Raw genomic sequence first — 27853 nt, 5'->3', positions numbered from 1 at the left:
GAGTGTTTCGAGTGTTCTTTTTTTCTCTTTTTTCAAAATTGAAACTTCATTTTTTAAGTATTTATTGGCATTAAATACTTTATGTCATATATATAAAGAAGTTTAATAACTACAAAACAATTATATGCACAATAAATTGTCAAATTGTACCTGCTTGTATTTCGGTTTCTAGTCATAATTATTCTTCAATAAATTGATTATTTATTAATCGTGTTATTTTGTATTGAAAGATCAATATGACACACTAAAATTTTATCTCACAAACTGAGTAGTTAGAAATATTTATTCGACATAATAAATCTGTAAATAACGAAACACTGACTTTATACCCTCACTTTTCATAACAATTTTGGAAAATGAAAAGTTGAATAAATTACTTTACAATCCGAAAATTTCGACCTGGTTTTATTTCAACACACTCCCACTATGTAGATATTACAGTGAATCGTTATCTTACATGTATTGGCATTTTACGTTTTTGTCACCAGTTTGAGTAATAATCAATAAAAAATAAATTCTCTCTGTTATCAGTATATATAACTACGGCATGTCTAGACAAAATATGAATTATCTGTTTGTTATCACTGCAATTTAGCAATAAAGCTGCCTTCCGTCACTAAACTTTTTCTCATTAGATATAGATGTCATACTACAAGTTAAGCAAGAGTAATTAACAGTGCTAGACGATTATTTGCTCTTTGGATTAAAAAAAAACAACAAGATTATCTTTATGGTGACTGAATTGAGGCTGATTTCAGTTTATCATTGGAATAGAAATTATCGTTTCTTACTCGTACAAATATAAAGACTCTGAAAGATTTTTCATTAATCTTTGGCTTAGCTCTTATTTGTAACGTTAACGTTTGTCAACAGTTGAAACTATGATACGATTAAAAGGAAATTACTTTTTCATGATGATCAAATCTACATTTGAGGAAAACTGTTGTGTGAAATTTCTTTGGTACCTTCAGTATTGCCTCAGTACAATTTTTCAGGTTTACCTACTTTTGCTAATTAAACCTTTAAGGTACGATTTACAATTTACAAAGTTTGATTAGAAAATATGTGAAAAATAATTTTTCAAGCAAAACAAAATTATTTTACATTTCATTGACTCCCCAAAGAATATTATCAAGTACCATAGTCACACTATTCTATTTAATCATTACAATATTTATAAAAAAATATTATTTGGTATATTCTACAAATTCACATCATAAAAGCTCATGAATGATAATCAGCCAACTCAAGAGAATATTTCTTGCATCAAATTCCCACAATATCAAATAATTATCATGTATCAGTAAAAGTTGACAAGTTTGAAATTCGTCATTTCCTCTGAAAATGTTCCTTGATTTAAGTGTTGATACTTGCTGTCTGAATTTTAAGCTTCCTAATAGCTCGAGTTCGATGACTGCAGTATATTCGTAGGAACACAGAACCAAATACCAGTAGTACACCGAATACACCAAGGATTGTTATTTTGTGTTGGTATATCAAACACGATAATAATATCGCTAGGCCCTGAAATAATACAAGGTAAGTGATTATGCTAAATATCGCACCTTTTAGACAAATGAAAAAGCTCTCAAATATTGCAGCATTTACTATGAATAGAAATCATTGTTCTGGCTGATTAACCACAATATAATAATCTCTACTTTGGATCTAATCTTTCTAGCACCTGGTGTGTTGAGATACTCAAATCTGATAAATATATACAGTCATTGTAGATATTTTGATTATGTACGGAAGTGTATTCTCACCTGACGAATTGTCATGATGATAACAAATGTAACAGCTCCAAAATTAGAAATGGTATAGAAAATATACAGTTGTCCAGTGGCTGAACACACTGAGATCAATAAACAATCCGTGATAAATGCAGGATACTAGAAAAATGTTAAAAAGTATTAATCCCTAAGGACAAAAGGTTTGTAAATAATCACATTCTATTAGTATGTTATATATTACCTTAACCATGAACGCTAAGGAATTAGCAAAACTTGATTGCTGGAAGAGAGACATCGCAGTCAAGAGACAGGAAAACATGTTCACACCACACATCATTTGGACACTTGTCACACTATATTCAGTAAAAAGTGCATTCTGCCAGTTACTAGTAAAACTGTCTAGCATCATGTACCCTCCTAATAAAACAACTCCGGAGACTGTAGTAGCTCCTCCTATAACCATATATAAAGCATTAATTACTACCAAATTATAAATACTTGAAAAAGACTAATAAGTACAAAAAATATTATAAGAAGAGCTAACAATGCTTGACATAAGGTTATTCAAAATTTTACTTTGGACTTCAAAATTTAAAGATTACATATTTCCATCTTACCGTAATTTACTGTATTAATTTTCGTTTTAATTTGAATTTCAATGCTAAAATTGACATGGTTAGTCGTATATCGGTCAATTTGAGATTATTTGAGTCATAAGACGACGAACTTACCAGCTTTGTTTTCACTACTATCCAGCATAAAAAATGTCATCCCAATTGATATCAGTACCGCTGTAACATATTCGTAGTACTCATATTTGGAACGAGATACTATTTTTCCCATAATCATAACAGGAATTATTTTACAAGCTTTAGCCAACACCTAAAACACACAAAACAGTTAAGAAAAGTAAATTCAAGTTACTTTTTTGACAATTGTACTAGTAATTGAACACAGAAGTATTGTTGAACCTGCGTTGGGAAGCTGACATACATGAGAGCTTCATATTGACACCAGCTACTCAAAATGTTTGACAATGAGCAGAATGTGTATTTATATAATGGCGTTGTATGGCGAGGCTGCCGCTGGATAAGCAAGTACAGTCCAGACATTAGAAACGCAAGTATCCTATTAACGAAAACTAGAAATTGGGAATCTCTGTAACGGCTTTTATTTCCGTCTGTATCAACATACTCCTGAAAAAAATGATAAAATGCTCAATATTGTTTGGATACTCGACATAATATTGAATTATGAAACTATCATGAACTGATATTTTTAATACCTGTGTCATAATTTTTTCTTGTAAATAACCCCATGTCAAGTAACTGAATTGTAAGCCTGAGAAACAATAGACGAGCAACAATGCATCCTGCCGAAATGTGCGCAGGCTGTGTTGGGCATTATTTATTCCCACAAAACTAGGGGAATCCAGTATACCTTTTTCTCCATGCCCAATCATGCAAGTGTAGACCACCCTGTGTATAAATCCTTTTCCTATAAATACAAAAAAAAGTCACATTTTCACACTTTTGGTATCATTTACTATATTTGTATTTTCTGGTAAGAAAAGTTCACAGTTTAAGCTGTGATCAATATGAACAAAATACCCACCACTTCGTTGCAGATATTTACTGCAGCAGACATATTTATATACCAAATAACCAGGTAATAATATGGTAGCGTAGCCTAATGAATTCATACATAGTCTGACAATCCAGCTGTACTCTTTTGTAATAGATTCAAGCGTAACATTGCTGCCATTCTCAACCAACGATTTTAGCAGCTTATTAATCCCATATATTGTACTTACTGATAGTATTATCAAAATGCTGAAAAATTATACTTTTAGAGCATAAGTGATTAAATAGTATTTAATGGATTCTATAATAGATCGAAATATAATTAATTAATTAAAGGAACAATTATCTCTACAACAGTCTTGTGATAATTGTCTTGTGTGGCCTCTGTGAGTAATATACATAGACACTTCTGAATTCATTCGAAAACCGACTGATTACGAAATACAGTATTGTTATTGTTAACACCGTATAATTGAGTCAGACTCGAGTTATGGTGTTAAAACATGATCAACAAGAAATACAGCGTATTGAGTGATTATAAGTTCTTGATATAAAATATACAACAATGAGTAGGGTTCATACCATATTATTAATTCTCCTGCATAGGTTCCCATCGTTTAAGTAACGTATGCGATGACGTTTATCCGTAAATTCTTCACATCAGCCGTTGACTGACAGGCGAATGTACCTCATAACCTGTAGACGGTTAATGATTTGTGTGTAAGGCTCATTTGGTTAGCTTGACCTCGCAATTGGATATAGCAACAGTTCTCCAACACATCTGAGTCAATAAGAAACACTTTCGGCTCGACTATCAAACCCCTGGAATTGAAATTTTATCAAACTGCCGCTTGTTGTAACGCGTCACATACGTGCCGATACATCAAACTTCCTCGCCGTACACACGAATACTGCAGCACACTGCCACTCTGCCGCCACATCGCTTCCCGCGGCTCGCAACGGGCTTATGCATATGGGCTGTTGGGTTATAGCTAGGAGAGCACTGATATATTAGGAGAGTGGTTGCGGAGCACCGCTGACAATGAACCATAAGCACCTATGGATATGGTTGCTGAATGCCGCGTGGCATATTATGTACTAGGAGTGTGCGGTATTGGAAATTAGATACCAATTTTCGGTAGGGTTTCGTATTCGGTAGTTTCGATTAACCAAAATTTCGATAGACTTTAATCTACAAATATCGTCGGAAAAAGAGCGAGGAAAGTCTGTATTGAACTGTAGTAAAGACCAATAATCTAAATAGTATTTAGATTATGAGCTATTTCGGTAATTCGGTATTTACCGAAGTTTCGATATTTCGGTATCGGTATTTAACAGAAGGTTCCCATACCGACACATTTCGAGGAAGGAGATACCGAAATATCATGCGCCTCTAGTACGTACGTATGTACAAAAGTGCGTTGACTGAGTATAGTCTTCAGTCAACCACAAGTGTAACGATATTCATTTATGCTACGCACTTCCAGCTACCTATTTTTGTTCCGAAGCAAAATGAGACTTCGATTATTGTTATACAATTTACGTGACAGTGACTGGCCCTAACGTGAGAAAATCACTGATCTCTTATATAGGTAAAGAGAGATCAGTGCGGACTGGGCACAATGAAATATGGTAATACTGGACACTCACTGCCATGCATGGCTGATCGGTGTTCCGGGGAGAGAGATAACTTGGAGGTGAAGTGCTGTCTCTCTTGCACCGGTAGAGTCTTTCAAAAAGCTTGTAGACAGGAGATCAGGGGATCGATTCTGTAATTTCATTTCTAAAATTTCCCACCATCCAAGCATTCTGATTGTTTGACTAAATTTTGCAAACCAATTAGAATTTTTGGATGGTGGAAAATGTCAAAAGTGAAATTACAAAATCGTTCCCGAGTACCCCTTTCGCAGGTGTATTTTTTTTTTTTGGAAAATTAGTGACATTACATTTTCGATAGTGACTGAGGGTGCATGTATTTCTGCGTAGTTGAAACCTTCTTTTAAAATTGTATAAATCTTATATTGTATCGATCAAGTTATGTTCACACCCTTTATGGATCTTCGATCTACAAACCAAAGAGGATTCCTTTTTGCTACAAACCATACTTTTGAAACCAGCTGCTGCATCAACGGTGCAGCTGATTAATACCGTTATTGTGTCAACCAGCAACACATTTTTTAAATGGTCCTTTCAGAGATATCACGTTTTATCTGAATATACTGCCTATTCCCCAGATTTTATCATTGCCTTAATTTCTTATGACCTCTCTTTTTCTAGTGCCAACATTTATATGACAAGGCCTACATGTTTCAACAAGCATCCTAAAAAAAAGGAAAAGGGACCTACTCACCTATGTTATTTCACGTGATCAAAATCTGGTAAAACTTTCTATCTCATAATCAATGTACCTGTTACGGACTGAAGAATACAAACATATTTATATGTTACAAATTAGGATTGTTGGGTTATAAAAGTTATTGGGCGCACTCAGTCCATCTGCATGAAACCATGTTTATTTAAACTTAAGGTTATAAAAGATTAGAGCGAGGAGCTATAAAACAAGTACCCTTTTCATAACATATTTGATTGAAATTTAAATAGTGTGCATGACGTAGTACACTGTTTCATCACCGGACTGTCTCACGAATTGCGGGACGTCTGGCAAGCCTCACTATAAATAGATAATAATTATGCTGAAAGGATCTCATGAAACGAACCTTCCAACCTACCCAAGGTGACTCTATATCTTGTCTTAATCCTCAGTAGCCTCGATTTGAGCATGAAACATCCGCTGCACAATGTGCTCTCGTTATAATAGACTCTGAAAACCATGCGAGACACCGAACAAATAGTAATACCTAAACTGAATTCTCTATTGTCTACTCGAACAGGAATTACTCAACAATTATTTAACAATCATTATATACATATAATCTCAAAAACAGTGCTGAATAGAACCATAATTCTGCGTATTTAATTAATTGATACTATCACGAAAAAACAGGTATGTTCCAACTAGCAGGAGTTAAACAAACAGTTTCAACATCAAGAAACCAGCAAAGGAACACTTATTGACTTTATTTTTTCAGATAGAGTAAAATTGAGTAGCTGTCGAAGATTGTAACTCAATTTGCCCCATTTTAAATTGTAAGCGATGAAGCCATCGCATCAACACCGGATTGGAATCACGTTGTTCTACACTGGGACTGTCAGCTTTTCCCAAATATTCAGTTGGTTTTGTGGGGGGAAAGTTCCGACAATTCTGAAGACGCATTTGTAATTGGCCTGGCAACTAGAAGGTTAAAAGAAATGAATCAAAACACGATATATAGCAATGACAAGAAATTCATCTAATTAAATTCAGGATTGTGAAATGTCTTTCGATTAAACTTCTTAAAATGGGCAATTGGGTAGAATTTTCGTATGTTTTTACCTGAATATGATGGGCAAATAAAATCGGACTCCAGACAGGTAGTAGCTTGCTAAGTAAAGTGGATTGACACTCCAACAGTGCTTCCAATAAACTTAAAAAATGTAAGTTCACCATCTCTGCCAGCTGTAATAAGTTATATTTTATCGGTTAATTATATGAGAGTACTTCTTTTGATATATGCTTGATTTCCTAAGTTCTCTGTTGTTGCGATACCTACCACTTTAGAATGCGTCACAAGTTGGAGGACACAGGGTGTAACTTTACCCCAAAAATCAAGTAGTATACTCATTGTTACACTATGGGTTTCGCTAGTGGTCAAATTACGCTTAGAAACTTCTTCTAAATAGACAGTCCAGAGCTAAACATGATAAATTTGTAGCACAGCGTTAATATGTATAATCATATAAATTCTGTGGAACAGCTGTTGGGTGACATAACTTACCTGGCACAAAATAAAAGTATGAAAAAGGGAAGACATGTGTAGTACTGAAGTTTTTGACTGCTCGGGAAAACCAGACAGTATAACTTGAATGTGGTCTGCAATATGACAAGAAACTTCTTGAGGTATAGGTTGTGCAAATGGAGTCGGTGGCCCATGTATATGTGGATTGCCGGACCATGTATTACTGTTTCCATGAAGGGCAGTGTGGGTCAATGATCCTAATAGCAGCCAGGACAGAAGACGTACATGACCTATGCAATCAACGAACTCACGTGATCTAGAATAGGACATACAAGTAAGGCATTGATACTTAAGATGTTTAAAAAAATTCAGCCACATCGAATTTAGGTGAAAAATATATTACACTGAATAAATGTATAAGGATGATGATTACCCCTGTTGTAGAGTTGATGGTGGACTATAAAGCCAAGGTAAATATCTTGCTACTGCTCTGTTATCGCGACTATTCCCTCTGGTTATTTCTAAAGCTAAGTATTGTGCCAAGCCGCATTTTAGCATCCCTCCTAAAGTGTCTTCATTTAATCCGGCTTGAAGGCCTTTGCTGTAACTCTAAAAAATTGTAGCAGGCATAATATACGATTAATGGTTGATTGAGAGAACATTAAAATACTGAAAAAAATATTACAACTCCAGGAATATATTATTGTGGAAATTTTTTTTAATAATATTCTAGCAATAATTATTGTTGACATTAGAATATTGAATATCCTAAGAATAAAACTTGTTATTTCATTTATAATAAAACGTAAAGCAAAATCTCCTCTGTCTGGTAGTAAAAACAGTCTTGGAGTTATCTGTTACAATGTCAAAATTATTCTAATAGACAATATTTTAAAATTTATACCTTTACTTTACTCAGAGTATGAAAGTCGGCTAAAAAATCTAGAACATCTGATAGTTGGTTCCGCAAGGATTCAGATGAGTTTGTATTATAAATAGGCGATACATCTGCTTGAACATCTTCCATTGCAACGTTCATAGGTAACATACCTCCCACATCCTGTAATAGGACACATTATAGGATAACAAGATTTCTTTGAAAGGAAAAAAATTATGCAATCGCTGGATACGAATTGAATCAAAAAATAAAATGATTAACTCTGGCGATGCTGAGCGTACCTGGAGAATGAAGTGAATCAACAGTAAAAAGTTTGAGTCTGGAATCGTACTCTTGAATTTGATTGCCTGAACCAATTCAAAAACGACAGTTCGACTTAAAAAATGCTTGTCTCGGTCTCGCGTGAATCCACGATGACACAGGTAGCATAAATCAGTCAGATAATTGTACTTTAATATTGAATTCTGTATGGCGTAGCTGAGAACTTTTGAAAACGGGTCAAGCATTCCCTGAAAAACTTAGTTATTAATTATATTAGCTAAAATTAGAATCACTTTTCACATGATTATATTTTATTAACGGAATAACGAATGGAGAATCCTGTGGATTACAATACATTACAAAAAAAAAAAACGATCAAGGGGTGATTAATCAAAAAAGTATTGATTAAAATCATGTTACAACACCTTAAACTGCGGTATACCAGGAACTTTCAATACTGAAACCATTATTCTGAGTAGAGGAGTTATATCTTCGATAGAATTAAGTAGCAACACTAGTCTTCGGAATAGCCCATCAATTTGTGATAACAAGCCACCCCAAGTGGCAGCCCCAGGTCCTAAGCCTGCTTCTAATGGTAAACAATCGAGATAGCAAGCAACGTTGTGCAGGATTGTTGGGAGTCGCTCCAAGGGAAGTGTTTTCTTTGTATTTAAACTCTGAAAGCAATGAAATCTCAATGGTGACTCTCACACTGTATCTTTCAAAATGCATTTACTGGAGACATTCTATAACGACAGCTTCAGATAAACTTTATCAAAACTGACGTTAGAAATAGGATAAATTGCTGTGTCTTATTAAATTTTTAAGTTGACGATAAATCAAAATAAGAACATGATACCTCTAATAACAGCTGTAGTGGAGCAATTGGGTTCAATTCGTTGAAATCTACTAAGGCTTGCGTTACACTTTTGAAGAACTGCATTCTCGTTGCCTCTAAGATAGGTATTTAGAATTAGAAATGTGTTACTTTTGATGCTAAATTCACAATTGTTCTTCACTTAGGTATAGTCTCACCATTAGTATGTGTCTGAAACATCTGTACAAACACACCATTTGGAGCTAACTGGTGCAAAACACATCTCAGAAATTGATGCGCTACGCTCACTGCTCCTCCAGGTAAATGCATGTTTGTCTCATTTTGCCACGGATACATGGCATTCAAAGCAACTCTGGAAAATGTTAATGCGATTTTAGTAATACACTTAATGTATAACACCTATACAACTAGTATAATTTATTGCGGTTGTAGCTTCGTGTCTAACGGTGTCAATCTCAAAGTGGACTTCACAGACAACAGAGCACTTATAATAGATATTACCATACATCACATCATCCTGGATATGAAAGTAAAAAGTAAATAAAAACTGAATCAACCTAGGGATATATTATTTACTAGTTATATTTGAATCAATCACGTATTTAAATGAGGTTTATGTTTGGTTTGAGAACTAGAATAAAGGAAAAAATGAATGCAATAAAATAAAAAATAGCCCACTCAAGTATTCATCACTACCTGTATAGACTTGCATGCATATGGTTGAAATGAAACTAACTTAGCGACAACGCTTAGAATTTCTGGAAGAAGTGGAGCTGCTAATGATGGCTCCCTGTGAATAAAGGTACCCAATGTAATTATGCATAGACCTAATTCTTCATCGCTGTACTCTTCTTTTACTGTCCCACATTCAGAACATCTAAACAAAGAATCATAATTATTAAAAGTAAATATATTTGCACATTTTTGAACTATTCGTTAATAATAATTTGTATATTACCTGTCATACACGCAATCATCTCCGATTCGAAATAGACTTTGCTTCAAGTTAAAATCTGCATGATATGCCTGTTGTAACACTGGATCCAAATTTGCTTGCACGTGTGGTCCAGGCCTGATGAGGAATAATTGAACACTACACTGATATTGCAAAGATCCTTCTAAAATTTATCAGTTACTTTGTGTGTGTGCAGAAAATGAAATTGGTTGGAACCAATAAATAACAACAAAACACATCTATTCACCAAGATTCTGGTCGTCGGATATTTCCAATTGAATGCTGTGTCATATTGAAAGGTGTTTTACGCATTTTCTCTCGTTGACTACGCAATAAATCTTCCATTTTTATTTTACGGTCATGCTCTAAAGACCTTAAAAAAGATTCTTCGATCACAGGAGGGGGTGACTCTAAAGCTACCTGCTTCGTTAATTTTCTGGGACTTGGGGATCTTGAGTGGATCTCAGTTGCGACTGGAGTTAATACTGAGGCCGAGGATGTCTGTAAAATCATAAGAGCATAAATCAACTCAACATATTTAGCAAATCGCCAATAACATTTATCCATCATAAAGAATCAGTAAGCTCCAAGTGAAAGTCATTCTCCGGATTTAAAGTAAATATATTTTATTGTTATGGTAAAGTAACAAAAAATGATACATCCATCTATCAATAACAGTTATGCGCACCCTGTTATCTGAAGAAATATTATCTCGCTTTGGATGTGGGCCATAACTAGAACTTTTTTTCTCAGGTATTGTCTTCTCATTTTGTTGATGACAAATATCTGCAAGTTTGATCAAGTGCGTAATAATATTTCAATTTACAAAATCTACCATTACAAAACATACCATCCGCTCCTGGCACACCAAGAACTTGCCATACACGTTCTATAAGGCCAGATATATTGTCTCGTTGTGGTCCAACGGGTAAGAGGCGTTCTGGTAATGGAAATTCCAATTGAGACATACTTCGCGGTGTTGTTACGTCACTCGAAATGCATGTTTCACTGTCTTGATCGAAAGAAGATCCTAAAGTAATTGTAGATACCAATCTTTATTTTTGAGTGTGATTTAAAATATAAGCAATGTCTGAAAGATTTTGTCATACTTACCCACTGTCAGTATATCCATCTTGGATAAGGGGGATTCCGGTGATCCATACGTTTCTTCACACATCAATACACGGTGAGTTGTACGTTGTCCTGAAATATTTTCCTTGCAGTAATCATAACTGGTCACACAATACAAATATTGATCGTAGAACTCAAAAATTTGACATACGTGCAACAGTACCAATGGGGAGCAATCGTTCCATAGTTGGTGTTACTATCTGTTGATGAGTAGAAACACTTTGCCATCGTGGCGCAATATTTTCACCATTCTCAGTGCTGGTAAGCTGTGATGACATTGAGCTAACGACAGGCGAACAAGACTGGTCACTGCCAAGTGGCTGACTGACAGCTGGCGTAGTTTGGCATATTGAAACAGGAGAAGTTATGGGTGTACTTTGGTCAACGTTTTTTTGCCGCCCAAATTGTTTTGGTATAGGTGAGACATGTGTTGCCTGCTCTGGTACAACTGTGGATACTCTTTCTTTGGTCACCACATCAGGTCTATAAGGTTCGACAAATATATTGTGTTTTTCACAGATTGAAATGCAAAGTGCTTCGGTATGCATCGAAAATATGGAGAGCAGCAAATTGTAGTAAGAACAAAACTGTGTGACTGTACCTATACGAATTTACAGATTGAGTTTTAGCTGTACAAAGATTAGGTACTCCAGTAGCTACAGCTATAGCACTTGCGAGTCCAGTTGAACTAAATGTTGGCTTGGTGGATACAACAGTGCCGTTTGAGCCAGATTGTGTTACTACTGTGGCTTTAGCTACTGAAATCGGTGGTGGTGTAGATTTATGCGAATGTTGTTGCCCAGATAATAATGAAGATGTGACCATCATCTTAACACCTTCATGTACGCCCCACTTCTTATGCGGCAGTCCACTATTTACCTGTTTTTATAACAGATTATACACTAATATATCCTAAATTGTACTTATAATCATATACATATATGATTGTGAATGCAAGAATATTGCTGAAAGAATGTAAATTCTTGCTAATAAGAAGTTTCTTCTCTTCAAGCACTGTGTATAAGGAGGACTATAATGTGCAGATGTCGTGTTTACCCTTTTGAATCCTTGCTTCCGATGAGAAGCCACTCACAGAGTCAGGGCAGCTAGGCGGTCTGGTGGAGTAAAGCTCCAGTCAAGCATCTCTAGACGCCAGGTTCGATTCCTGGCTCCGTCGTTAATTTTTCGAAATCACCAATTTTTCGAATTTACATTCTTTCAACAATATTCTTCTCGTAGAGAAATGATTTGCACATCCGCATATCATTCATTAGACGGCATTGGTTGTCTTACGTGGCTTCTCATCGGAAGCAAGGATTCAAAAGGGTAAACACGACATCTGCACATTATAGTCCTCCTTATACACAGTGCTTGAAGAGAAGAAACTTCTTATTCGCAAGAACATTGCATTGGTTTTGAAGAAAATCAGCTACTAAATACAATTCAATTCAGTAAAATCAAACCTGCAGTCCGTCATCTTCGCTACCGAGAAACCATGTTGGCCGATGTACAAGACCTTCATGTTTATTATGATGAACACTTTGTGCATCTAGTAACTTGTTTTTTTCAGTAGAACTAGAATGATCTATATCTGCAGCATACACAATCATTTTACTCGTAGTAGCTACATTTCTGCCTACAACACCAGAACTTTCATCCATTTCACCAAGTGATCCACTGCTACTGCCATGAAGAGTGCAGTCCGATTTTGGGCTCTCTGGTATAGCCGCCAGTTCTGACTCCGTATCATCAGCGTTTATTGAATAGCTGTAGAATAACCGCTTTTGAATCGTAAGTGTGTCATTTGAACGTTTCAGTGTTCAAAGTACCATACACTTTCGTTTGGTGCAAAACAAATTGAATATTTACAAATCAAAATTCTGTGTGACTACCTGGAGTGTTTATTTGGATATAGGCTGGGGGTTGTTTCTTCCCAGTGCGTTTCCATGGCATGCGATTGTGCATGATTTGTTCCAGGACTACGCTGATGCACAGAAATAATGGCTGACGAGACTCTTCCAGGTGGACTTTCTCCATCAAGTTCTGCAGTACATCCAGCTGCTAGGTCATGGTCTGCTCCAAGAGAAGGTTGAGATACGTCTACATCAAATATCAGTACATTCTTTACAATTAATTAAATACATCAATTATTTGCGAATTATGATTAATATAATTAGGAAGAACAAAGATTCAGTTGCGGTTCCGATTTCAGTGTTTAAGTTGAGCCATGATATATAAGATCGAATTATTAGATGAGATCAAAATAACCTCGCGATCTTGATGGAGGTCCTCCCATAACGACAGTAGCTGGAATTCGCCTGCATTGATGATGTTGAGTATCCAAAGTGTTTAAAACTATTTTGATCAAAGACTGAAGTTGGCTACACCACGGTTGTTGTCCATATTGATACTGAAAGTAACATAAATTTTAATACATAATGCAGGAAGACTGGACCACCCCTTTATTTAAAAATAAACTAGCCATGCAATATATGTATTTACAGTACATGTAGATCAGTCTTTCAAATAAATACCTTGTATAATAAAACCAGAAGTGACATCAACCATGTTCGTCTAATATGTGGTTCCAAATACCAGAGACTGTAAGTTGGAGGTTGATGGTCAACAGCAGGTACACCCTGGGGAGGACATGGACAATGCTGCAATACGGCAAGGACAGGAGGTACCATTATCCATCCCATAATATGATTTTGATCAAGAAGTTGCGGCAGATTTGCAATAAAGACATTGAATACTGGTGACACTCTGTAAAAAAAATAATTATCAAATTAGTTCAAAAAGACAAGGTATTAATAACGAATTCAACTAGGCATAACGTATGTAAATGTGCATCACTAATACACTGGCCACTTCACAAATTCCAATGATGAAACTCAAATTCACGCATCTATGGTTGTATTCATTAATCAGTCATTATAGTCGTACAGAATACCTGAGACGTTGCGGAGAGGTGTGAAATGTTCGGTCCAATTGATTATATCCAAGAAGAAGGTAAAGGTGACGCAATATAATCCCTTGCGTTTTACATAATGGTTTTTCATCGGTGGGAAATGCCTGTTGATGTAATATTACTTTATGTTATTAAAATGAAAATCTTTGTTATTTTATCTGTTAGTTATATTCACTATTCAACTTTATATTGTATTCAGGCTACTATTTATTGATTTATTTTTTCAGAAGGTATGACTCATTTACAGATACTCCGTCAATTACAGTCACTACATGTTACTTTACTTGACATGTTTCATGGATTAGAGATGAGTTCGAACGATTGACAAGCTCTGTGAGAAACGATAATTACTTGATCAGCTCTGGAGAGGAACTGCATGAGAAGAAATACAAGTAAGTGGATAGTTTCTTTGTCAGACTCTTCCAGATCAATGACCTTATGGATGAATCCAGGTAAGTTTGCGCCCTCCTCAGCTACGTTCAAAGAATGAATGTGACCATCTGAAAATTATATTTCTTCAAACATTCCGAAATTAAATCCAATCCAGACTCATTACAAAGATTAGAATAACAATATCCCATTAAAAAAGTTGACAAGTGAATAATGAAACATTTTTAAACATCTTGTTCAATCCAGATCTAATTAAACTCTACTGCTATCCACACCATTGAAATACATGCAGGGCATGCAATAGTTAACAAATATCACAAACTTCGAACTTGTTACTAAAATTGAGAAAGTGTATCAGTTTAAGACAAATATTTGGTGACATGCCCTTGCAATCTACAGTTTATCAATCTTTTAGATCTAATTCTAATTTTTATTCAATTTTAGACAATTATGCCTCATTATTATATTAATATAGTAACAATTTAATTATAATGAGGGATTACGTTTTATGTCTTCAAAACAATTACTGCATCTACGTGCTAGGTATGCAAGGTATTCCAACATGTTGCACAACCACATACAAATATTCACTTCGAGGGCAATTAACTAAATACAAATATCCCATACCAGTAGACACAGTACTGAGCTACCAAATTCTGACTGTCTCTCACTTGAGATATGCTAAGAAATGCGAGAGTGGTCAGAATCCTGCAACCGAATTATACATAGAATAACACGGAGCTTGCACAAGTAACAAATATAAAACGATTTTAAGAGTTCAAATACATCGACAAATACCTATTCAACAATAAAACCTTCCACCAGTACCTTTGAGAAACAATTTAAAAAACAGTAAATTTCTTCATTGATTTCTTCATAGTTACATACTATTTACTGCAGTGACTGCAGATAATAAGTTTAGAGAACAAGAATAAACTTAAGGTAAAGACATATGTAAATCATCTTCACCTAATTTCGTTCAATAAAAAACTATAACTTGATTGTGCTCAATAGCTTATCACGCGCTCCCAGCATACCAGTAACTATAAGTAATAGAGATAGGATGAAATTATATAAACTTATTCTGTGCTTCAAGTATGAACTCACTAGCATTGACAGTTTCCAGTTATTAACAAACGACAGAAACGAGCAGTTTATGTTCTACGAATAAGTGGGAATTGCAAACCTTTTAATATCTCAATTCAAACGTTTTGAGGGACATACATACACCCAGCTTGTATATTGATATCAGTAACACCTACGCAGACACTACGCTACCTGGGATACTGTTATTAGGTGGGGTGGACCCCAGCAACTGACCCAATCCAAACCTGGAGCTCTTGCGCTTTAAGATAGGCGCCGAGTACTGCCGGCTGTACACTTTCTCTTTCTCTGGGGAGGTGACACATACACATAGATGGTGAAGTAGGGTGAAGTGTTGTAAGGTGCGAAGAAAAACAAAGTCACACTTATTAATTATTTTTCCCAGCAACTATTTTCGACATTACTTCTTTTGTTTACTTAAAACCCAAATACCTTTCCATATTTAAATACTAGCTCTCTCCTCTGTATAATATCAAGTGAAAATTAAACTACAAATACGTATACAGCACCATTTGCAAATCTATAAACCCCTGAAATTTTGTATCAAGAAATATAAAAATTATAGGGTATATAATTATCTCTGAAATAGAGGAATAGCACTAGCTTGATCATAATAGGGTACTACAGTTGACGAAGGTTTCTAATAATCCTTAGCTGTTTTGGGAGTGAACGTAACTATCTTAATTCAACATAATTAAGTGATTGCACAAAACTCAAGTTACTATATGTTTTTTTATTCCTACTCGTGATTTTTGTAATATAAGTTTGCCTAACGAAAACAGTTATTTACTAATATAAAATTAACTCGAAACTTACCCTTCAAAGTTTTATACAAACGGTACTTTATGATTAATATATTCAAGATTGGTAAATTGGATTGCAATTGCTAATAAGCTTGATATAATTACCATACCTTGTTTCGTATCTTGACGCGGAATTGTGGAAGCTGGTGCAGACATTGTACGTTTATATGGCCATTTCGTACCAAAACTGGCACTCAGAGTTTTCACCAAGCTTGTACTACTACCATCAGACAGGGAAAGAGCTTCATGTGCTCGATGTAGCTTTCTGATGAATATTTCACTATTTAAATCGGTATTCCTTAGATCTTCAAAAAACAAAAAATAGACACACTTTAAAAGATTTAAAACATACACTATAAAATTATAATTACAAAATACAAGGCGTTCTTTGTAATCCAACCCTCATTTAAGTTTCAACACTGGTTTACAATATCATAGAATATTGTTACTCACCACGAAGATATGCTATATCTCCAGCCTTTTCCAAATTTATTTGTGCTTCCAGATATAGCGTATCAAAACGATTTAAGAAGAATTCCCATGTGAGAATTCGCCTATCACTGAGACTATTATGTAATTGATAGAGAGATTGAAGCACCATGGGTCGATCTACTATAACCGAATCGAATTGCGTCTCGAGACAAAATATCAGAGACTGTAAATTACATACATTTAAAAGTTGTGCAATTCAGTATAAACATACTTAAACAAAATTTAAGGTAAGATGACTTACCCTTATAGCAGTGTCATGTATTGTGCCCAGGTATAATGTTGCACGTTGTGCAACGTGTACATTATTATCATCCATGCTGGTAATTAAATAGCAGAAAGCGTTTGTAAGGGCTGCTTGTAAGCTTGGATTACCTCGTAGAGGCGTTGAATCCATAAATCTGGCTATTAAAGTTACTCGCTCAACTGAAAGAATGTTATAAATACATGAAAACTGACAAGGAGCTCATTTGGAAAATGTGTTGTATTCTCAGTGTCAAATATCTTGAGTTACCAGCAACAAATCGAACGCGCCAATCGCAACTATGAAATTCTTCCTGAATGAGGTGCCAAAATGTGTCAGCTCCACAGGGAAGTGTTATGCAATGTAATAACAGTGGTACTGTTACCTGAGCAATGTGAGAATGTTCCGCATTGCATAATTCCCAAAGACTAGAATTTTATTCAACACATAGATTCATCAACTAGTAATTAATAATATAATACAAAAGTTAATTTTTGATGTAAAGTAGATGATTAAAATTTTTCAAAATTGCAAAATTATTGCAAACTCTAATTATTGTATTAAACTCACGTTTTAATGAGCAAATTTTCTTGACACCATATGAAAAAACCTTGATGATCTTTAACTGCGGTGTTGAAAGCATCTCCGTGCAAAACCATGATATTCAAACATTGCAACATGTAATATAATATGTCCGGCTTGTCAATAGCTATTAATTCCTATAAAAGGGTTAAAAAATTATAATTACAACATTGAAGCTCAGGCTAGAATAGCTTTAGATACAAGTAAAGGATAATATTAAAAATTAATTGTGTTACACATGATAAAGCTTTCATATGGCTCTTTAAAATATGAGTTCACACTGTTTACTCTCGAGTAACGACGATGTATAGACTGAGTTCAAAAAAACTTGGTTATTGATGAAAAAATTTACAATCCAACTAATACTTTTAGATGAACTCTTAAAACTAGAAAAATTATTGCATTTTACATTGTAAGTTCAAGCAGTATGATGTGACTTCGTATTGAGAAATGGGAGGAGGGAACTCTCTGTATTTCAGAAATGTTTCAAATTTGAAAATAGTTTACAATAAAAGTGAGTTATGAATTTTCAGGATTGAAAGTGCAAAAACAATAAATTAAAGTAGTCCATGTGGGCCCTCAATAAAATTAATAATTGTGAAAGTTATGATATTCGTTCAGCAATACCTTCAAAAGTTTATGGATGTACTGAAGCTGTTCTGGCAAATCTTCTATTGTGAATCTGAACTTGCCCACTGACGTGTGCCAAAAGTCATCCAACTCATTATCTGGGCTGGTCATCACTGGTTGATCATTTTCCCCCACAATCTGAGGCTTTGCTATACTGACAGTTGCAGTAGCTGTGCAATAACAATTAAAAATTGTATCAAGTGACGCTAACGTATCACAGATAAATATGTAACAATCTCTACAATTTCAAATGAAATTTCACGAATTTCGAGTATCTTCTTGAATATTTGATGTATTTAACTTACCCACATCTGTTTCAGAAAGTGTAACAGCTCTCGCTACTGCTGACATAACTCTTTCAGCTGGAATAATAGCTGTCAAATCAAGCTGCTCCGAGACTGTTTCTACAGTGGCTGTCATAATCTGTTCAAAGAACTGATATAAACAATCAAAATACCCATCCACTGACCATAGGATAATTTCATATTTAAAATGTAAAGAAAGAATCAATTAATTTGAAATCACTCATTTTCATCGAAGATGAATATGATCTGCTAATACGTCTTTACCTAGCATATAACATAATACTATATAATACTATGCTTTCAAAATATTTTTATCACTAAACAAATTCTAACGTATACTACTACCATAATTATTTTTACCATGTCTAACACAACATCTGAAAATCTAAAGAGGGCTATGAAAGATAATTATTATACCTTGCTAGTGAATTACAATTTAACACGCTTTACATAAATTTGATTTCAATAGACTACTCTCTTGAAGTGAATGAAAGTATTATTCTAATAGGTATGTAGTGAACACAGATATACATACAGAACATACGTGAGGCATATGTACAAGGACGCCTCCCACAGAGTGCAGTTCTGGTACTGGCATGGTGATTACAACATCAGGCTTACTGTCGGATTTTTTATCTGACTCCGGCGGACTCTTGCGCCCGTGATCTTCTGCAGCTTCGTCAATAACTGCCTGCAAAATTTGCATAACAATAATCAATTTTTCATACATCTCAATTCATTTTATTTGAAATAACCGATATAGCAGCTTGAGCGTAATAATACAAGTATATTAAAAAAAAATTATTTTTTAAAAATCACAATGACTTACGTCTGGTGGATAAGCTGGATTTTCAGGTGCCATGTATGTAACTAATTGCAAACATAGCTGATGCCAAATAACTCTCGATTCGCAGTAAGTACACTCATTGTCTGTTAAACAAGAATGACTTCCACTCCAGGTTGCAGCCACCATAGATTTCATAAGACCACAAGCATCTCTACATACCCAAGTATTAATCCCTGTATGTTTATCGATATCTTGAAGTTCCATCTGTAAAGGAAAATAGTATTGAAACTAGTAAACTACATGAAAGCCAAGATATTTGGATATCATACAAACACATGTTGAAATTCGTACAATTTAGTTGTAGAAATGATTGACTACAGTGGTTACGCTCAAACTGTAAGAGTATTAATTTTTCAATACCTGTTTCAATAGTACATCTAACATAAGTATACAGCATGACAGATTTAATTCAGTATCTGTAGTGAATTCCATATGGCGTGGTATCGGTATTATGTCATCAGACAGTGGTGTTGTATTTCCAGAATCGTCTTCAACGACCGGAGCTATATTTTTATTATAAATTATCACACATTAACAATCGATCAAAAGATAGGTGAAAATAATTTGTTTCATTTCCATGTTTGCTCACATATTGTGCTCCTATTGTATGTTACATCGCAGGGTTTTGATGATTCGGCAGACTTATCTGTATCACTCTGAATGGTTGCCTTCATTACTTGTACACCGTCGCCAAACATTGAGAATAACTGGGTAAGTGGAATCATTATTTCAAGCATTGTTAGAATTTGAAGCCAATTAAGAGCTTGCTCTTGAACTTTCGCTGTTGTATTGACAAATCTTTTAGCCACAAAGTTATACATCTTCTTAGCATCGAAACCAAGTGGGCTCATATCTGGATCCAAGATTTTGCTGTAAAAAAGATAATACAACCCAAAATTGTCCTGAACTTATTTTTAAATGACAATCCATTAATCACCTGGTAATATCAAGACAGTACTTCAATTTTGATCCTAAAGTTTGAAAAAGTATTCGTAGTAGTTAATTGTTATCCAGATTATCTGGAGTTATAATTCTATGCAGGATGTACTCTTGAATTCGTATTAAGATGTTATTCGATAGAAAAGTATGCAATATCTAGAATTCAATAGAAAAGTTGCATACCATAATATAATTTTCAGTTCGTTGAGTTCCTTTTCTGGCACATCATTGACCATGGCTTCCATCCAATGCGGCATTACATAATCCCAAATTTCAGGAGTGATCACCTCATAAGGAACGAGGCAAAATAATCTGTTTAAACCATCTTTCAAATGGGATGTTCTAGATGCCAAAGTTTCCCTGGGTCATAAAGAATTTTTAACAGCAAATCTTCTGCAGTCACTTATGTAGACACACAGTCTATATGTAATGATGAATCTTCATATCAAACATTTACACCTGTTACGTACCAGTGTCCTCCGACTCTCACATAGTCTGTAGGATGAGGAAGCAGGCAAGAAATAAATACTTCATAATGTGTCTTAGCAATTTCAGACAACCAGCCACAAACATAGTCAGTTTTTAACTTTTCCAAAGTGCTTTCAGCTTGGCCTAGAAAAAGCACAATCTCAGTATTGATGAAAAAATTACTGGTAAATTTATTCGTGTGTAACTTTGTAAATTTAAAAAAAAAATTATCATTGTTTAGTGTAGATCCAGATTAAATTATCTATGTCAACTATAGTTGACAACTACTACTTTGATGCATAGAAAGTTCCAATTAAACGCCTGTTTGATTTAACCACTTTTTAACACTAATATAACAAATGTTCGAGTTCGTACTGAATTTTAATGTGAATGAAATTAACATTACTCATTTAAAAACTACGTAAAGAGGTAATGTAAAGTAATCAGAGAAATTTTCATCTAACATTAATATTGCTGACGCATTCCCATAATCTGTGTGTATTTTCGTTCAATATTGAACCGTGAAATCTAAACAAAACACCTCAAAATTATATTGAAATGTTAACGAACTCTGGGACCCAGACCATTCTATGCATCAAATGCTAGTTATATATATATATATACATACATACATATACATACATAGTTATATATATATATATATATAGTCATGACTAGCTATCGTCCTATTTCTACCAATAATGTGAAATGTTAAATTACCAACAGAAAAGATAAGATGCATAAGACTTTTTTTAGTACCATCAAAGGAGTAAGCAGTAACATGAAACCAATGAAATAGCATTGACAATAAACGGCCGAGAATTTGGACGGGTGTATCCTGATTCGGTGTGCAGAGTCCCACAAGCAGCCATACTCCATATCGACCCAATAGTTGCCGTTCCTCCAAACTAGCGGGATCAGCGCCTTGACCACCTTGACCAATGCCAGTTCCTGAGAACCCTGTCCCTCCTTTATTAGTATTAATTTCCAACGAATCTTTGTTACTATCCATACTTAGCGGTTCAGCCTCCTTAAGCAGGCTGTAAAAAGACAGAAAACTGATGATGAAATAGTCTAACTGCTGTCTGAAGATGCATCTGCTGACGTGTATCTGGATCTAATGTATCGATCACATAGATTAGTTACTAACTGAATTTACATTTTAAACGTTCCACCAGAATATTTATAGATTTTTCAAATGATTAAGTTTGATTTTCACACGTTTACAACAGAATTTCCCAAGCAAATGATTTTCCATTCGAAAATAGCACAGATATTGACTATTAATATTCTGAAGGACGATTGTCAGGCCTCTTTACAAGGCAAATTGAAAATATTTTTCTCTTTTTCCAATTCACAAGGCAAAAACTATAGTTTCTAGTAAATCATTATTCAATATCAACGTCCCTAACACAACATGAACCTATATGTGCATTAAAGGAATTATCACAAAGACTTTGCTATCCAATATACTTGTCAGACGGTACAGCTCCAGACAATGAAAAATATGATTGAAAAATTGCTCTAAGAGAGCTGAAATGATGCTACTTTAAATTCATGTAGAACTACAAATATGATGCAAATATCCGAAAGTATGAAAAGTTATGTACGATAGAATTAAAGACAGTAAAATAATGAAATTTTTTAGTTTCAGTAATTCTGCTTCATTAGATATTTGTGTGTGAGATACAATTTCAGAATCTACGCGTAACGTTCAACCAAAAATTCCGATCCAATAGACCAGTACGATACACAATGCAGGCAAACATATATATTTTGACAACTACTCATGATAGAAAGCCAACATCAAATTCACAAAAGTAATATAATAATAACTTAGAACCCACGCAACAGATACTACATCTATAATTTCAAGCTGTAGAATACAATTTACAATCATTAACCAAGTTTGCAGGAGTGTGAAACTGGAGAAATTTCATATCTCCAAACATGCAGAGCACCAATTACTAATGAGGATTTTTTTGCAAACAGAAAGATTTGTAACATGCAATGAATCTAGGATATCTATATGCGCAGAAATGACAAGATATGTTAGAAAATTCTATATTAGAAAAATGCTCAGAACACTAACATTATACGGGATTAGCATATTCCTATGAACACGCTATTTAGACAACGAGTGTTTTGTTTGTGTGCACGTGCGTGTGCATGTGCAGGATAGATGCACATAATTAAGATGTGTATGCTTGTATAAATAAATATATAAATGCTGAATGTGATACCTTTAGTGCTGTTTGTGATTAAAAAAAAAAATTGGAGAAAACTGGTTTTACCTAAGAAATCCTTTCGTTGCTTTGACCAACCAAAAATTGGACATCGAACACCCATTCATATTATGTCAACGTAATTGCGTTAAAATAGAAGTGTTAGTTTCGAGTGTTATTTGCGTGATATGTGATGTTTATTATACCTGGTTTAGAAAGCATGAATGAAATCATGTAATCTCCATTCACCATATTTGGCAAAGTAAGCCCAGGAGCAGCACTTGTAGTAGGCTTCATTATTTTTAACTTGCAATATGATTACTGTGACAATTTAAATATTTTCTGGACATTACATAAGTTCAGTGAGCAACATCAAACATTTTATCGACAATGCAATCATGCTATGTGTTACATGAATCTAATGATTTGATTTTCAAAACGAATTTTGTGCCACGTTGTATGTTGCCTATAACAAATCAACAAAAAGCAATCAAGAACCAAGTAAGCGATTGCTATCATTTTAAATCAGAATAACCAAGTTTATTTTGTGTAACAATATGTGCCACTAAAGGTAAGGCAATCCATAAGTTGACAAAGTTGAAATAGATATTGTCAAACGGAACACTGATTTTAAAATTACGTGTTACTAACAACTGGAATTGACACAGTTCGATCACAAGTTAGAAAATATTTCGAGATACACTGTTCAATTTTCGTGGTTTTCATAATCTTAACTTTAACACACCATCCATATGTATATTATAACCGGGAAACGTTCCGTTACATCAGAAATTCAATCGGTTAGTTACTTGGTTGAAAAAATTTAAATTTAAAATTATATAATGAAAGCAATTCTGACCTGACAATAGCCTGGACCATATACGTCTGCATCTGTGAATCCATGTGTGATATATGTGGCAATGCAGTATGGAAAACATGATCACCACCTCGACGATTGTTATGTCGAATATTATGACATTGTTGGCAGTAACGAATCGGATGATTTCCATTATAGCTTGCGCATTCTGTAGAAAAGCAAACGCTTATGGCTGCCTTATCAGTTGCCCTACAGTTCTAAAAAAAAGTCAAATCAGAGCAGAATTATTATTTTAGAAAAATACACCATATGATACAAGTCGAGGAATTTCTTACGCTAGACCCATTGCATTGTATACCATATTTAGTTACCTTATTCTCGCAAACCATGGATACTTGTTGCATTGGATGAAGAATATCATAAAACATTTGATTCGGATGTTCACGATGAATTTCATTGGCACACTCTATGCACAAGTAAAGTGGAGGTGGTGAATCAGTTGCAAATGTAATTGAAATGTAATGATCATAGCAAACTTTTCCAGCTTCAGCATTACCAGCATTTGGGCACATGTCTCTTTGGCATACAAATGGAGTCAAGTCGTCTAAAATAAAATAAAAATGTTAAGTATGTCATACATAAAAATTAACATACATTTGACTCATCCATAGAATAGATAATTTATTTTTTAAATAATTTGAATAATTATAATATCAATGAAAAAATGCTGTGGATGAATGACTAACTTGTAAATTTCATCAATACAGCACGGCGATCAAACAAATTTGCATTGAAGGTTGGCCAGTAATAGAATAAGAGTTTTGCAGCAGATGCACGGGCAGGAGCTGTCCCATATGCAATTACGCATAATATGTCTTTTACCACTCCAGGTTTCAATGCCATTAAACATTCTAATAACTGACAATGATGCGCTGAAACCCATTCGAGACAGAAATAATTATAAATGTCATTCAAGTAAATTTATCAGTGAGTATTTAAACAGGAACTAAAATACTTGATGCAATAGTTGTATTGATATCTTTGACGATATTTCATGATTTGTCACCAAATTAAAGAAAGTTCCTAATATCTCAGTTCATATTCCTATTTCATAAGTAAATCTATGAGTTTGAATACTACTATGCATTTACGTTAAGTAAGCATTCGGTATTAGACCTAAAATTTGATAAAATCCTATAATTTTGGAAAGTACTCACCAGGATTATTTGAGTACTGGAACACCGTCATGATGACAGCAGAAACAGATTGACTAGCATAGTTTTCTGTTCCATCTTCAATTTTGCGTGCTAAATAAAATCGGATTAATCAGCTAAACTATTGAAAACATCAACTTTTTCCAGTGAATTTTGAGTACATTAGCTCTAAAGTTTTGCAGCCTGCTACATTATCGATATGGAAATTCTTCAAAATTACTTGAAATGGAAGTACTGGTGTAGTATGTCGAATCTTACAAAGGTATTACAAAAGGATAAATTTTCACAGATTAGAAATAAGATTTTGTTATTTCTGTGTGGAAAAACATAATTTGTTGGATCGGCAAATTTTAGTATTAACATTGTCACAGCAAGAAAATTTGTTGCAATAGCAAGAATTTTGCAACTTTAACTAACTAGTTTGTTACATTGGAACTCCACTTGGCTATACTTGCAGAAGCTTCACTGACACAGTGAAAGTTTTTGCATCGACAGCTAAGATTCTTGCTGTCATTACATTAACACCAAGAATTACTGGTCTATCGAATTATTTTTGTCCGCGTGAAGCAGATTACAGGTAAAAAGACTTACTAATTGTGAAGGGTAGAATATAGAAACAGAGGTAATTCACAATCTCCTGATGCAGTTCAACTGGTAGAACGGATATAGCACTTGCTGTTAGATATGGCAAGTTGTCTACAAGATCATGTTCCAAAAATGGCAATAAACAACACAAGCATTGCAGTATTGCCTGGCCAAATGCTGTTAAACACAAATCAGTAGAGATATATATCAATTTATTTTTTAGCACGTTTGAATTATAAATATTCCACCATTCTTTCATAGATATTACGGTGATATTTCAATAGAAAATAAATGAGTAAGTGGTTATACTTTCATAGTTCAATAGCAAATGACCTGTTGTTACGAGGTAAATTGACATGATATGACTTTTACGAACATTGCAGACCAATGTGCACCAGAGGAACAACATCCATGAGCTGCATCACTGCATTGTAGAGCTGTTTATAATCCAAGTTTGGATACAGTGCCATTCTCTGTGAATCAAACTCTTGTGATTTTATCATTTCTAACGGAGAATCAGGAACGTCTTTGAGGAGGGCTGAAATCGATAGCAAATATTGGTATGAACAATGAAAGTTCAAACTTGTACAACATTCGACCAATGGGGGTATACTTACAAAGCAATGTTTGAGAAAAGTATTTTATGGTATTAGTCATGTCGAATCCTGAGGGAGTTGGCTGAATCGCGTGTAGGAGTCTTTGATGGTAATCGTGAAGACTCGAGAGCTTTAGTGTGTCTGTAAAATAGCACTAAAATTACAGTACAGTTCATGTGTAAGGATATTTGTACCTTAAATTGGTTTTGTGTTTACGTTGTACGTTTAAATGAATCTGTTGAAACTATTAATTGCAAGAACGAACATGATCATGAAATACTTGGAAAATTCGATATAACATAGAACGATTATACGCACATGCAGCAAATTTCGTCCCCATTTTAGAGTTGTAACAAAATTGCTTTCGGTAAGATTAATATCGCTTCTTAATATACATCATTCTTGAACAACGCATCGCATGGACCCGAGTATCCGACGTATTGATCCTCCGAACTCAGATACTCTTTAATCTGAAAGCGATGTTCCGCGCTCATCTCGACCGGACAACAGCTGATTCGCTACACTATATTAGTTGTACCTTCGGTTAAAGCATTGTACCGCACTACCGCATTTGCGTAAAAATGACATAAAACGCTTAAAAACACTTATGTCATTTCATCCGGTCATATTCGGGTTAATCACTCGGTTTTATACACATGAGTTTCACACGTTACGTTGACAGATCTACGAAAAATTAAGCGCACGCGCCAAACTCCGATGGTCATCGTAACTCCAACGAACCACGGTTCAAGAATAATCTGCTGCCTACAGCCAACTAGGTACAATACCATGCGTTACCAGAGAGAAACCTGCGTTACATCCAAAGTATATTATGGAAATGTTTGAGCAAATCGGAATGTGGGGCGGTAATTATTCCGATGAAAAACTTTTGATTCTGAACCCAACCGGCATCCAAAGTCGTTGCCTCTCGTTTTATCGTCTGAATAAATTATTAAAGCGTGTATTACACTGCTTATTCTTATAACCCCGGGGATTCCCTGCTCGCAACAATTTCTATCTGACGATCCAAATTTCGGCAATCGGCATAGAACTGGAGTATAATTTGTCCACTGTTTTGTCCAATAAATCGCTTATGCAGTGGATGTATTCCAGTATGTGTGCTAGCATCTTGCTAGCAAGTAGCACGTGGACATTTCGGAATGGTCGTTCCGTAACAAGAATGAATATCCGCGATCTGCCATTGCGGAACGGACATACATTTTGTGTCCGATTCACGATGTAAGAAGGGTAAACAGGTTGAAGTCCGACGTTACCAGGTCAAGAAATCTCCACAATTTCGACACTGATACCTGAGGCAATTCCGAGCCCAACTCATTTCATTACGTCTCGAAATGTCGGACGTGCTAGCACCGCTAGCACACATTTCGGAATACGTCCAGTATAAAGCA

The 27853-nt window shown here is 34.8% G+C and overlaps 2 protein-coding genes and 1 long non-coding RNA gene across 15 annotated transcripts; 1 reads left to right on the top strand and 2 right to left on the bottom strand.

Moving 5' to 3' along the window:
• Positions 1-388: 388 nt before the first annotated feature.
• Positions 389-4738, bottom strand: LOC124218001 (adenosine 3'-phospho 5'-phosphosulfate transporter 1). 2 transcript variants are annotated; one of them, XM_046624308.1, is made up of 9 exons: positions 4721-4738; positions 3899-4138; positions 3348-3565; positions 3019-3230; positions 2705-2929; positions 2465-2615; positions 1975-2186; positions 1767-1892; positions 389-1524 (listed from the first exon to the last, which is right to left on the bottom strand). In XM_046624308.1, exons 2-9 carry the CDS (start codon positions 3928-3930, stop codon positions 1357-1359), a joined length of 1344 nt encoding a protein of 447 aa, XP_046480264.1. In that variant the 5' UTR covers positions 3931-4138; positions 4721-4738; the 3' UTR covers positions 389-1356. The 2 variants fall into 2 exon arrangements, with proteins under 2 accessions (XP_046480264.1, XP_046480263.1); XM_046624307.2 differs by lacking the exon at positions 4721-4738 and having other exon boundaries at positions 3899-4310.
• On the top strand, positions 4261-6301 carry LOC124218004 (uncharacterized). Its single transcript, XR_006882959.2, has 2 exons — positions 4261-5500; positions 5594-6301. It is a non-coding gene; the product is annotated as an uncharacterized lncRNA (long non-coding RNA).
• unc79 (UNC-79 domain-containing protein) lies at positions 5812-27407 on the bottom strand. Of its 12 annotated transcripts, XM_046624295.2 has the most exons (48): positions 26763-27388; positions 26466-26585; positions 26225-26386; positions 25855-26025; positions 25267-25356; positions 24796-24981; positions 24421-24653; positions 24092-24306; positions 22022-22047; positions 21728-21967; positions 21010-21151; positions 20723-20899; positions 20190-20470; positions 19961-20103; positions 19583-19804; positions 19289-19444; positions 18754-18883; positions 18446-18618; positions 17807-17955; positions 17507-17664; positions 17237-17418; positions 16957-17158; positions 16614-16808; positions 15875-15988; positions 14558-14706; positions 14189-14310; positions 13770-14001; positions 13504-13645; positions 13128-13335; positions 12699-13002; positions 11837-12114; positions 11387-11718; positions 11218-11307; positions 10955-11134; positions 10793-10890; positions 10352-10605; positions 10108-10221; positions 9886-10026; positions 9347-9501; positions 9171-9265; positions 8737-8988; positions 8332-8559; positions 8057-8212; positions 7586-7761; positions 7192-7468; positions 6967-7107; positions 6750-6872; positions 5812-6608 (listed from the first exon to the last, which is right to left on the bottom strand). In XM_046624295.2, the coding sequence occupies exons 1-48, from the start codon at positions 26782-26784 to the stop codon at positions 6402-6404; spliced, it is 8343 nt and encodes a 2780-aa protein (XP_046480251.1). In that variant the 5' UTR covers positions 26785-27388; the 3' UTR covers positions 5812-6401. The 12 variants fall into 12 exon arrangements, with proteins under 12 accessions (XP_046480251.1, XP_046480244.1, XP_046480249.1 ...); XM_046624288.2 differs by having other exon boundaries at positions 21728-22047; XM_046624293.2 differs by having other exon boundaries at positions 15917-15988; positions 21728-22047.
• Between the last annotated feature and the right edge of the window lie 446 nt (positions 27408-27853).

Source organism: Neodiprion pinetum, chromosome 4, assembly GCF_021155775.2.
Source record: "Neodiprion pinetum isolate iyNeoPine1 chromosome 4, iyNeoPine1.2, whole genome shotgun sequence".
NCBI classification, from domain to species: domain Eukaryota; kingdom Metazoa; phylum Arthropoda; class Insecta; order Hymenoptera; family Diprionidae; genus Neodiprion; species Neodiprion pinetum.
This window is presented reverse-complemented; position numbering and strand designations above follow the sequence as displayed.

What these genes read in the sequence shown, in the direction of transcription:
- LOC124218001 (XM_046624308.1), bottom strand. Translation starts at nt 3,930, where the DNA reads ATGGGAACCTATGCAGGAGAATTAATAATATG. An exon ending in GCAGGAGAATTAATAATATG is followed by an intron (nt 3,566 to 3,898) that starts GTATGAACCCTA and finishes ATAATTTTTCAG; the next exon opens with CATTTTGATAATACTATCAG. An exon ending in TCATCATGACAATTCGTCAG is followed by an intron (nt 1,525 to 1,766) that starts GTGAGAATACAC and finishes GTATTATTTCAG; the next exon opens with GGCCTAGCGATATTATTATC.
- unc79 (XM_046624288.2), bottom strand. Translation starts at nt 26,784, where the DNA reads ATGGGGACGAAATTTGCTGCAT. An exon ending in TATCCAAATAAACACTCCAG is followed by an intron (nt 13,003 to 13,127) that starts GTAGTCACACAG and finishes GTTATTCTACAG; the next exon opens with CTATTCAATAAACGCTGATG. An exon ending in GCGAAGATGACGGACTGCAG is followed by an intron (nt 12,115 to 12,698) that starts GTTTGATTTTAC and finishes TTATAAAAACAG; the next exon opens with GTAAATAGTGGACTGCCGCA.